This window comes from Phaseolus vulgaris, unplaced genomic scaffold (genome assembly GCF_000499845.2).
Source record: "Phaseolus vulgaris cultivar G19833 unplaced genomic scaffold, P. vulgaris v2.0 scaffold_66, whole genome shotgun sequence".
NCBI classification, from domain to species: Eukaryota; Viridiplantae; Streptophyta; class Magnoliopsida; order Fabales; family Fabaceae; genus Phaseolus; species Phaseolus vulgaris.
In genome coordinates, this window is record NW_027174118.1 from 33,676 (window position 1) to 46,846 (window position 13,171).

The 13,171-nt window shown below is 32.5% G+C and overlaps 1 protein-coding gene across 1 annotated transcript; it reads left to right on the plus strand.

The window, feature by feature from the left end:
• The first annotated feature begins 2,911 nt into the window (after window positions 1-2,911).
• LOC137817446 (uncharacterized) lies at window positions 2,912-12,769 on the plus strand. The gene is made up of 8 exons (XM_068620736.1): window positions 2,912-3,555; window positions 4,009-4,148; window positions 4,321-4,420; window positions 4,545-4,643; window positions 5,229-5,576; window positions 6,495-6,587; window positions 6,684-6,890; window positions 12,274-12,769. Exons 1-8 carry the CDS (start codon window positions 3,247-3,249, stop codon window positions 12,529-12,531), a joined length of 1,554 nt encoding a protein of 517 aa, XP_068476837.1. The 5' UTR covers window positions 2,912-3,246; the 3' UTR covers window positions 12,532-12,769.
• The last annotated feature ends 402 nt before the right edge of the window (window positions 12,770-13,171 follow it).

Sequence of the window (13,171 nt, forward strand, 5' to 3'; positions counted from 1 at the left end):
GGTTCGTTTCAAAGTGATCCCATGATGCACTTCCAATGTAACCCCAATTAAAATATGTTGTTAAAACCTTATTTTTAGAAACTCAATTTTTGTAAATGTACAAGTAAGTGGACAAAGAAACCACCAACCTTCTAAAATCGAATTACACAAATGTATTCTTTTTATACCAACGTTGTCGTTGTTTTTGTAAATGATTTTTTTTCTTCTCACTTTGATTCTGTTTGTATCAAGGAGAAACTGCTTCATCAACTACTTAGTCAAATTGATTCCCAATAAAAAAAACCTGTTACATAATTCAAACACAGATTCAAGACTCAGTGAAACTTTAAAAAGAACATTTTATAGATAGTTCTAATATAATAAAAATACATTATTTTCATGTTATAAATAAAAATATTCATATAAGTATTGGAAAAGAAATAAATAATGTCCATTAAAACTAAAAATATAGACAATTTATTTAAAAAATTAAAATTACAATCATTTTGAAGGAAGGAAGTATATCTTCATGAGAAAACAAAAGCGTGTCCATATATAATAATACTTTAAAATGATTTAGTAATATTCACATACCATCAGCTTTTCTTCTTCATTTCTCTCACCTATGGCGATCCCACGCTAATGAAAAGTGAAGAATTTGAGAGAAAATATAATGGAAAGTTCTGATCTTTAAAAAAAGAAGAATAAAGGGAAAATTTATAAAAATTTGTAAATAATGTGTGATTGATAATTTTTTTTTAAATTGTAAGATTTTTTTTTTTAAGTTAAAACTAAATTAAAATATAATTGTTTATTTATATATGAAACTGAGTGTGATTAAAATATTATTCCGTTATGATTTTTAAATTTAAAAAATATAAATAATATAATATTACGGATACATATAAAATTGTTGAAAATAGATTCTGAAAATAATAATTATTGTAAAAGATTTAATTGGAGTTGTAAATTTTCCTAAAATTTAATAAAATAAACAAAAAAAAATAGTATAAAAATTCAGCACATAATAAATATTAAACATAGATGATGATAAGTTATTTATAGCTACTGATATTGACATTTGATTAATGCATTATTCATAAACTCATAAAACTGTAAATTGTTTAACATTGTCCATACATTTAATGTAACAACGTAAAAAATAAAAATAAAAAAATAAAGAAGCAGAATCCTTGTCCCCACTATCACGCACCATTCTTTTTCTTTTTTCTTTCTCCCTCCATCTCTCTCTTCTATCTTTTCTCTTAATTTTCCACTCCATACCTCATTTATTTTAGAATCTGATCATACCACGCTGTAGTTGAGGAAGGAGTTAATGAACATTTCTACCCGATCATATTTTCAAATAGAGTAAGTTCATTTTTACTCTAAATATCCTTTGTTTTCTATTTTTCCTTAGGATTTAGTCATCAATCTTGGTGGGATCAGTTGAAAAGTTTAATCCTTCCAACTTATTCTATTATATACTGAATTTTTGTTTTGTTTGGATAATTTACATTAGGCCCATAAATCTTGAAGCTTATCCAAATTGTGAGGAATAAAATTCTAGAAGTTGCTTGAAAATAAAGCAATTAAGGTAAGGGGAGCTAAATTTAATTTTTAATAGCACCCTAGAATAAAACCTATGTTTAACGGAGATCCTCTGGCTTCACTGATGATCTAAGTCATGTAGACTAAGATATCAGGTGGTGAGAAGCTGAGAGAGAGTTCATACACACCGGGTCCCACGGTAGACACTTGGTATTGGATGCTTGAACTTACGCTGATCCTTTCTATTGGATTTGCTGGTAATCTTTAGATCAAGTGTTAGTCTCTGGTAGGGGCATACTTAATGAGTCTTCCGGAAGATGAAGTGGAATTGAAATGAAATCCAATGATTGTGATTGAAAATAGATCCATGTGTGGTCTATATGAATGATGAAATTGATATTGAAATTTTATATGACAACATTTAAAGAAATGTTTATAAATGATCTGTTTTATTGGTTTTTTTTGCAAAAATTAGATAAGATATGAAATTTCTTTTCATTAGCTTACCCTTGCTTTTCATATTGTGTTTGAACTGTGATGACTATACTACGTACATGAGCATATGACCATACAGGTGTTGGAGGTTCTGGAGGGCATTAGGATGTTTTTTTGAACTATATATTGTAAATATTTGTGTTTCCATAAGTCCTAATAATGTATTAGGAATGTTTTGAAAAACTCCAAGTTTGTATAGAAACTGGTACAATTTTTATTGTAATAGTGATATGTAATTGATGGGGTGTTACATCTAAAATGTATAAAAAACCCATAAAGTAAAATAAAAATGAAAATTAAGTTGTTATTATTATTTTATATTTATATTATTATTACTTTTATTATTATTTTATAATTATATTTATTATTATAATTATTATTTATGATTTTCTTATTATTATTATTATTTTTAATTGTAACATCAATATTATTAGTATTTTATAAATATATTTTATTATTTTTTAAATAGTATTATTTTTATAATTTATCATTAATATTAATAATAATATAATTATTTTAATTATAATAATTATTTTACTTTATAAATATTTTAGTTATTATTTTTAGTTTTATTTTATTATATTATATATAAATATTTATATACTTAATCGATTACGTTATATATAACATAATCAATTGTTTATGTTATACGTATAAGGTACGATAATTGATTATGTTATTATTCGACATTTTTTTATTATTTTATGTATATTTTTAATAAACAAATCATAGAACTATGAAGGTATTTTCATATTTTCTTCTTTTGTCACCCCTTTTTCTATTTCTCGGCTCTTAATTTCTGATAAATAGATCCAAACGCAGTGTAAGAAAGAAAGTTCCATGTCAGACTCTCCCAAATAAAATGCACAAAAACGGAAAGACACGCGTTTAGCGCTCTTGTATTTTATTTCATTATTATAAAGTCAGTGTTAAAGTCTTAATAGCTTTCTCAAGTGTACAAATTAGGTTTTTCAAGAAACCGCAAATTCACATTTTTCTAAGAATTTCAAATTCTCATTTGATATTCAATTATAAAATTTCTACAAAATCAATAATCTAATTACAATAATTTAATTTAAAGAATTAATTATTATTTATTTCTGAATAATTCAGAGCAATTAATAATAAAAGGAAAAAGTAGAAGAAAGCATGAAATGGCTACCTTGGTGTGATTGGATTTGAAATCAAGCAATGGTGGGGCTGTAACTCTATTCCACTCCCATGACACCATCCTCGCCTCCGCCGTCCGACAATTCCGACGCCGAGCGCCGTCTTCGCGAAGCGGAGGAGCGCCTCCGCGACGCCATCGAGGAGCTCCAGCGCCGGGCTGCCGCTCATGCTCAGCAACACCTCCGCGTGGAATCGCCTCCCTGCGATCATGGCCCCGACGAGTCATGTGTCGCTCACGCCATTGGCAACCTCTGTCAGACCTTCCTTCTCTCCTATGGCGTCAGAGTCGGCATTGGTATACTCCTCCGCGCCTTCAAGCTCGTTCGGAGGCAGTCCTACTCCTCTCTCCTCGATCTCAAGGTTACTTCAAATCAAATTAGGGTTCCGAATTTTCCTTCTATAACAACATTGATTTCTTACTTGAATCAAATATCGTCCTCGTGTCAGATTTGAGGTGTATTTGTTTAGCTGAAACATTTCTCTTAAAATTCAATTATGTTTTAATCTGAATGAGCAGAAAGTAACAGAATCGGCGTTTTGGAGTAGCTTAAAGCGGAATTTAAAGCAATTGCACTTTCGATTTTCTTTATTTTAATATATTCTATTGAAATTGTTCCTGCATATGTTATTCAGTTCGGTTCAATTCTTTTGTAGCTAATATTATTGAGTGGAATTTTGTAGCTTTTAGTTGTTGTTGCGTAATATTTATGTAGCGTGGAAGTATTGACAGTATTGTGGTAGATGTTATGATTTCGGTATTTGTACAAGTGGAGAATATACGAGGTTATGGATATTGTTTTTTGTTGTTTCCAGCAACTTGTATCCGAGAAAGATCTAATAGTAAGGGAAGAAGCATGCCGAATTGGTTTACTCTTTGGTGGTTTCACTGGATCTTATCATGCTCTTAGATGTTTGTTGCGTAAATTGAGGAAGAAGGAGGCACCACTTAATGCGTAAGTTACAAGTCGAACAACTTCCTTGATTTATTCTTCTAGGTTTTCTATTTGAATTATTTATTTTAAGTTTTTGTTCATCTATATTTAAAATTCTTGGAGATTGTTTTTTGCTGTTTGTGTTTGCACGTGTTGCTTATTTATGACTTTGTTTAGGGCGATGATGGTGCAGAATTTTAGCAGGTTCAATAGCGGGTTTCTCAATTCTGGCATTGAATGATTCAAATAGGAGACGTACACTGGCTTTGTACCTGTTGGCGAGGCTGGCCCAGGTATTCTAAAGTACATCCCCAAAATGATTTCTGGACATTGACTTACATGGATGTATTTAATGCATTTTTAGCCTCTTGAAAAGGATTTGCATATGCCAGGCTAATACATATTCTTATATATTAGTGTGCTTATAACTCTGCAAAGTCTAAGAACAAGTTTCACCTTTGGGGGAGTCATTGGAGGCATGGAGATTCATTGCTGTTTGCTATTGCTTGTGCACAGGTATTCAATCCTCACTCTGACTTTTTTGGGCTAGGGTTTACTCTTAACTATCACTCTTGTAATCTTTATGTGTGCCTGATAATTGATACTGGTAAAATAGCCATAAAACTAGTGGGAAATTTTTTTATGAATACCAGCAATAATGTTATTTGATGCAAAAGCTTTTATATGTTGTTACAAAGCTTCACAGCCAATTCTGGCGAGAGAAAAAAATGAATTGTTGTTGGAAAAAATACAACACTTTTTACTTTTCTCACAAGTTAGCACATTTCTACCATTTTGCATTTTCTTATGAAAAGCTGAGAGGAGCCATGTGAGAATGTTTATTCTGTATTTGTCTTAATAATGCCCATGTAGCTGATTCCAACCATGCCCAAAATGTTAAGTAAATTACCTTGTATAACTACTAGTTAATTTCTTAAACTTGATTGTTTCTAGGGAGATGCTTTATGGTTCCTCAGTGTCTTTAAAATATTTGTCACTATTGTTTTCATGTAAACCTTCAAATTTTTGTCTATAGCATCATCTTTTATTACGCTTCATGAAATTACTTTTATTAATTTTACAGTCAAAAAAATATTTCAGGTTATGTATGCCTTTGTTATGCGTCCTGAGAGCTTGCCAAAATCCTATCAAGACTTCATTCAAAAAACAGGGCCAGTTGCAGAGCCTGTGTACAAGGCTGTGAGGGATAGCTGTAGAGGTCATCCAGTTGATGTTGCTTCACTACATACCTATTTATCTCATGTAGGAAGGTCTGACTATATAAAGTTGGAAGAATTTCCCTCCACTATTCCGTGTTCCATCATTCATCCTGAAACACTTTCATGTTTAGCCCATCAAGTAAATGCAACTTCAACTACGTTTAAGAAAACATTCCCGCTTTACTTCTCTTTGACCTTTGTGCCTTTTGTTGTTCTGCACCTACAGAAGGTATTCTCTTACCTAATTATTTCTCTTACTTGTGTATCAGCAAATCAAATACTTGCATAATTTATCAAGAAAATAGTTATATGTAAAGAGAACTGTTATGCTTAATTTGGAAGTGTTTGTGGCAAGTGTCTTTTCTAAGGTCCTGGAAGGAAACCACAGCTAAGTAAATTGCTAGTTGTTAGGTTCCTTTTTTATTTTGTGGGCTTATAAAACTTTAAATTTTTAATTTTTATGCATTGTCTTGTCAGTGTAAAGCACACAGGGTATGACTTTTAAGGTATTGCTATTGTAAAAGTCAACAAACTTGACCATATAACCTATGACATTTTGTGATTGGTCAGTACTCAACTTTATGCCCATAATTAGCTACTTACTGCCATTCTTGTTTTAATCTATAGTAATACTCAGTGGACATTCAAGTTTGAAATTGTTATTTTTTCCTTTTCATGCAATTTAGTACACGAGAATAGTTAAATAAAGAAATTTTCAAAGTTCAGGACTGATTTCCAGTTTCCTCTTGAGGATTTCTTAAACATAGGCTCCTTATCTTTATCCTACTATAATGCACTTGTTGAGGTGCCTCAGTTCCTTCAGTATGAATTAGTTCATTAGGGTTTTGGTAGTCAAACTCTCATGATGATTACTTGTAATCTTGGTTTCATGCTTCACCTTTTTCTTTAATCTAACCAATGTGATTTTTTTTGGTATTTTCAATGTCATTGCTTGATTTTAAGATCGAAACAAATATTTTACTGAAATCTTGCTAATTTTAACATTGAGTTATTTTTGTGCTTTGAATAAGACAGGTAACCGACTTCTGTCTACATCAACCAATGTCACAAGTCTTGCTTTTATTGCTGACATATCTGTAATTTTTGTACATTTCTTTTTGCTGATGAGAAAAATTATGTTTTTCAGTTCACTGATGCTCCTTTCCGTACTTTCTGGCTTGCCATTAAAGGAGGTGTTCGCTCAACGACTTTTTTGTCTGCTTTTGTTGGAATCTTTCAGGTGTATTTTTGTTGTTGTTCTCATTGTTATTATTATTATAATATTTTTTTATAGATAAATGTAATTTTTATGTTCTGTGTCTTTCTGGTTATGCAGGGAGTGATATGTTTACATAGAAAAGTTTTTTCAAGAGATCACAAGCTGGTATATTGGATAGCAGGTGGAATATCTGCCCTATCTGTGCTATTGGAGAAAAAAGCTAAGCGTGGTGAGCTAGCTTTATATGTTCTTCCCAGAGCAGGAGATTCATTATGGTATATCTTGGTAAACAGGCACCTCCTTCCAAATATCAGGAACGCTGAGGTACTCCTGATTTATTTTTATTTATTTATTAAGTAAAGAAGGACTGCACAAACATCATTATATAACTTGCAATTCCGATTAGGTTGACATCCCAAGCTATATTAATTTTTTGCTGCATACATAATATTGTAAAAAACAGAAAAGAGAATGAGGGGACTATACTAAAACTCACTCAAGAAACAAACCTATTACTTGGTAGATTTCATCTAATCCTATAAAAATGAAACTTAAATCTGGAATAAGATCCCATGACATAGTACGTCTATGTCTAACCCCCAAATCAGAAAGTTTGTTGGCACAATGGTTTCCCTCTATATATATGAGATACTTGAAATCTCATACTCCTACCTATACAACATATTCTGCCTCCGATTATGAAGATGCCAAAGAACAACGTGATAATTGGAGAAAGCTTGAATTACCAACACATAGTCACTTTCAATCCATAGACTATGGCATCCTTTCTCAACTACAATTTCAGTACCTACGATAGCACCAAGAAGTTTTGCATAATTAGCTGATTCTACACCAAGATAGTGAGTGAAACAACCAACAAAAGCAACAACTCTGTCATGAAATAGGTCCCCACTAGCAGCAAGACTAAGAGCACCATGAGCAGCTTCATCAATATTACAGTTCATTCAAAAACAAGGTGGAGATAGCCAAAATACTGGTATGACAGAAGGAGCTAGACCCAATTTAATAGAGATGCCAAATTCTTTAAGAATGCTGAACTCTTTGATCTTAGATTTCAGAGAATAAAAGCATATATTACCGAATATGTTCAAGATAGAGAAGACACGGTTTTTTGAAGCTGGAATAATGAATCATGTATCCTTCAAAACAAATAGATTTTTTACTATACCGAATGGCATCAATGACACAAGTTGGCAACTTGATGATTAATATGAAGCATTAGTACATAGCAACACCCAATCAAGGCTTTGATGATTAATATGATCATGCAGATATGAACTAACTAGAACTTAACAACAAATGGACAAGTGCACAACAATTTCAATTTGATTTCTACAATGATGACATCTAGAAACAATATACCAACCACATTTAAGATTATCATATGTGGCAAGGAAAGTCTATAGCGTAATCTCCATAGAAAATTTCATACCCATCAGGTATTTGATAACATCTTCATCCGAATGGGTTTTCCTTGGAATTTTGTGAGAGTTGGCGAAAGCTTAATGGAAGTAGTGAGTCAAGGAGAGCTCCATTGGAGCCATGGATTCCTTGTAGTTGTCGTAAGGAGTGGGAGAGTGATTGGTTCGGCCATATCACTTGGAAGAGGTGGAAAAAGAGACCAAAGGTGTCTATCCTAGAGAGGCTATACAAGAGAGTGCTTAGGCTTGCAATTTGGCAGCATAACACATATATTTGATCTACTAAAACATGAGCCAAGAACCCCAATTTATAGCTTAGAGGGCTGGCCAATTACAAGAAAAAAGAGTGGGAAAATTCAAATGCAAAAGTTTGAAAATAGGTGCTTAAAACAAGTCACACTTGCCATGTGAAGGCAATCTGTTTCATGTGCACCTTCTAGGTTATCGATGATCGGCCTAGGGTTTAAGACGAGTCATAATTGAGCCCAATTAAACCCTAGGTAGGTTTAGAAATCATAAACATAAACCTAAACCTAGTTTAATTAAATGCAAATACAATTCAAATTTCTACACTACTTGACCTAATTGTGTAGGTTAACATTATCTTATAAGAAATGAAATTTTATTCTAATATTTAATAACTAGAACAAGGTCTAAGATATGTAGGAATGTCTCTCTGAGAGTCTCGGCTAAGTTCCATTCTCCTTGGATTCCTAAGAATGTTCCTCTAATAGTCTTTGTTGAGTTCCATTCTTCTTGGAGTATTCTGATTCTTGCTCTAGTAGAACTTGTGGCTCGGGGCTCTGCCATCAGTATGAGGACGGTAAAGTTCCACAAAGAAAGTCATCCGTCACGTCAAACTGGTGTAATCTTTGGGACCAATTTGACTTTCTATTTGTCTATTATCCAAATATGCCTTATATTTTTTCAATGTAATATCTCAATGTAATACCCATTTGCATCCTCTGACTTTTTGTCTCTTGGTTTGTCAAAAATCTTCCATGTCTAGTTTTTTCTCTAATATATTCATCTTCTCTCATGACTTGAGTCCAATTTTCACTTTTCATTGTTTCTTGAATTGAGGAATGAATTTTTGTGGTATTAATGACAACAATAAAGCTTCGATATTTATTAGAGATTATCAGTGCATGCATATTGAGGAATATGATATTTAACACTATTTTTTTCTTTCTCAATGCAATGGGTAAAATCTCAATAATACTCACCTCCTCCTCACTATTATCTTCAGGAACTCTTAACCTCTGAGTCAGACAACTTTTCTTGCTCATAACCCAAAGTGAATTGTTTCCTTTTATTAAAGGAAAAGAAAGAATAGGGTAAATTGAACACATAGGATTATGTTTATATAGGAAAAGAAACATATGGGCTAAGCCCATTACATAAATATGAGATATCTAACAATATCTATAATATTTCATAATATCAAATAATATCTAATTATATCTAACACCTTTAATATTTTATGTTAAAGAATCGATCTACTTCCTTACTATAGTTTAGTTCTATTCCATATGTGTTGTATGCATCATTGAGAAATTGGACATCTTGCACAGATATAGTAATGACAAGAAGATGAGCTCATTCGCTTCTAGTCCTTTCTCTCTTTGGATCTGGAGGGCTAGCAAAGAGGTGATATCCATAGTGATAAAGTCATGACGAATTTGAGGATGATAACATTTGCATCCCTTTTTGTTAGAGGGATAACCAATAAAGACACATTTAAGTGCTCTAGAATGTAATTTACTATGATTAGAATTAGGAGAGTGAACAAAAACACAACATTTGAAGATCAAAACAAGGTTAGACTTGACACTAAAGAAGAAGAGGGAACAAAACACAATATTGACTCAATAGGACTAATGTCATTTAAGACCCAAATGTGTAACCTATCGACGAGATATGTGACCATTAACCCAACTTTTAGGACTAATGTCATTTAAGACACAAATGTGTAACCTATTGATGAGGTATGTGGCAATTGACACAACTTTTCCCAATAGCTTTTGAGAACATACATTTAGAAAAAGATAATTCTTCCTTTTTGCAACCCCATATTATTGTGGAGTGCTAAGATGTATTAGTTCATGAAAAATACCATTATGAGACAAAAATTTGGAGAATTCATGATTCACATATTTAGGGCAATTATCATATTTTTGATGTTTATTCCAAATTAATTTTGGACAAGACGAAAAAAATTAAAGATTTGAAATACCTCATTTACTTTTCATACAATATGTCCAAGTGACACATGTACAATTGTCAATAGAAGTAACAAAGCATTTTGTTCAAGAAATAGATTCTAAAATACGTCCTCAAACATCAGAGTGAATAAAATCAAATGACAAATTACTCTTTTTATTACTAATGGAATAAGATGCATGATGGTACTTTGACAATTGAAAGACTCGGACTCTTTGGTAAACAAACAAATGAGTGAACAAGAATTTGATAAGGCGGAATGAGGGAGGTCCAAGTCTTCTATGTTGAAGCCATATTTCAAAACTTGCCCATGATTCTGATGTTGCATGATGCCTTTGTTTTGTTTTGGCCCTTGGACTCTAACAAATACAATTTGGTCTGCTCCTTAGCAATTAAAATCGCCTTCCTTATGCTAGGGTACTGGGATACACACTAAAAAGAGAAAAAAATTACTGAACAATTCAAGTATTTTGTAAGTTTCTCGACAGAGATAAGACTATTGGCCAATTGGACATATACAGCATCCTTCATGTAGCTTGTTCCTTCTTAATGGCCTTAGAAATAACAAGCTGAAAATCTTCAGTGTTACAATCTTCTTCATCTATTCTTCATCTATTCTTCATCTACTTGATCACTTTACCACAACTTCCTTACTATACCACAATCATGATCTTTACTTCTTGAGGAGACAAAATTGGTCAACTGAAGCAACCTCAAAAGCTGCACCTCTGTCCACACTCTCTAATTTACACTTCCAAACTTTTCTTGGCAAGTCTTGATTTGAGGATCAACTGAATTAAGTCTTTTAGAATTACTGTTTTCATGTCCAATAGCTTGACAATGTGAACAAAAAGCGGCAAGCCTTGGAAGATTTGATGAAGAACAGTATTACTAAGATCCATGTCAATTATATTCTTGGAAAGTGACCAAAAGACCTATTCCAAGTAGCTGCATCAAGCCTAATAGGCACTCCAATCCCATTGAGTATTGAGTAAAAAAATTTGGGACTCCAATACTCATGTGGGCATTCCATAGCTATGAACCCAAACACGAGCATTATAATTTCTTTGCTTTTCTGGATTGAAATCAGGGGGCCACAGAAAAAGCTGAAGAACAGTAGGATTTAAATCCAAGAACCTGCAGAAAACACTTGTTTCATATGCTTGGAAGATTCAAAGGAGAATTCAATATAAGCACTCCCCAAAAAAATCAAATCCTGTTCTTGACAGGACTCCATAGAGACAAAAGTTCATTTTTAACAGCATTAACCACTAGAGAGTAACACCTTTTATAAAGAATGAACCGTACTTGATGATGATTCTTGCATCCTACTAAATCCGCAAGGTATTCATCTACCGGAATTTTAATTGCTATAGCAACAACCTTATAGTAGAACCTGGTCGAGATGAATCCTTACCAGAAACAGAGTAGTATAGAAGGCTGAGAGACCTCATGAGAAACAATAAATTTCCAAGGAATAATGGCAGACAGGAAGTTAACTAAAAGTAACAAGAGAAGAAAGTGCCGTAGATCGCAAGCAAGGAGAAAGAAGGTTTCTTGAAGTACGGCATGATTCAACGATCACATCTCCTTGTTCAGTTTTCTGTTAACTTCTCAACTTATAATGAATTAAAGGAAACTCTTATCTGATCTGTTTTTCTAGCCTTTTCCAAAAATAATATTATAGTACTCTTGTAACACAGCCTTACTTTGTTTGAGATGAAAGCTAGTTTTTATAGTCGGTACCTCTTTAGAGGTTTTTTTTACCTCCAATATCACGCAGATCGAGAATGCGAGTATTTTATCAGTTTAAAAACAATGCCTCCAAGCGTTGCCGCTCATTTATTGTCTTTTTCCTAGTTAATCATGTACATGATTCTTGTTTTCATTTTTCTTAAGGGTTTAAGGTTATAGTTTAGAAAATTAGGCGAGGCCTTGCATTTTTTATTTTTTTTATCAGTTATAGAAAACTATAGAAATTAGGCGACGCCTTGCATGACAACTATAGAAATTGTTTCATTTTATGCTTTCAACTTGTACAGGTTTTCTTGTTTTCTCTGTGTATGGGAGGAATAATGTATTACTTGGAACACGAGCCAGAAACCATGGCTCCATTTCTGAGGGGCCTGATCCGTCGCTTCCTTGCCAGCAGAATCAGCAATCCAAGCCCACCATTTAATCGGACTGCTTCCTACGCATACCTGCATGCTATTGATGGCATGTCGCCACCAACATTACAGGAAAAGAGGGATACTGAATCTTCCCAAAAGTACAATCTTGAATCTATTCCTGGGCTTTAACATTGGGAAGGGATGCTCTTTGAACTAATGTTTCTTATATTAGGTTATAGGTTATCTTGTATCGGGAGCCAGTCCTATGTTAGCTTCCTCATTATTTATTGATTGCCAATGAAGGTGCTCTCAATGTTTAGATGTTCTTCTTAATGCTTTCTAATTGTGAGCGGAAATTGTCAAAAATGAAAAAGTTGTGCCAAAAATAAATAAATAAAAAAATGATCTGACTGTGCCTTCAAATTTAGTGAAGTGCTTGATGGAACAATTAACCTTCATGATCATATTCTGACAAATAAAGGGGCCATAACCCATGATAGAAAGTTCAAATCGACTCATACTTTAATTCTTGTGTGGATTGTATTAGTTTGAAACTAAATAAATTATTTAAAGTGAAAGGGGGAGGAGGGTGGTGTGGTGTTCAGCTTATTTTGAATTCTCAATTATGTATTTGAACATTTTAAGTATTATAATGTTAAATTGCTGCAATTAAATGACTTCTTTATTTTATTTAACATCGCAACAAGTTTCGGTTTTGATAGTTGTTAAAAGAGAATTCTTTTCATAACTGTTTTATTTTTGGTGAACACAATTTTTTTTTTCTATTTTAGTTTTATTAATATTTATTTTATTATTTTATTTTTTATAT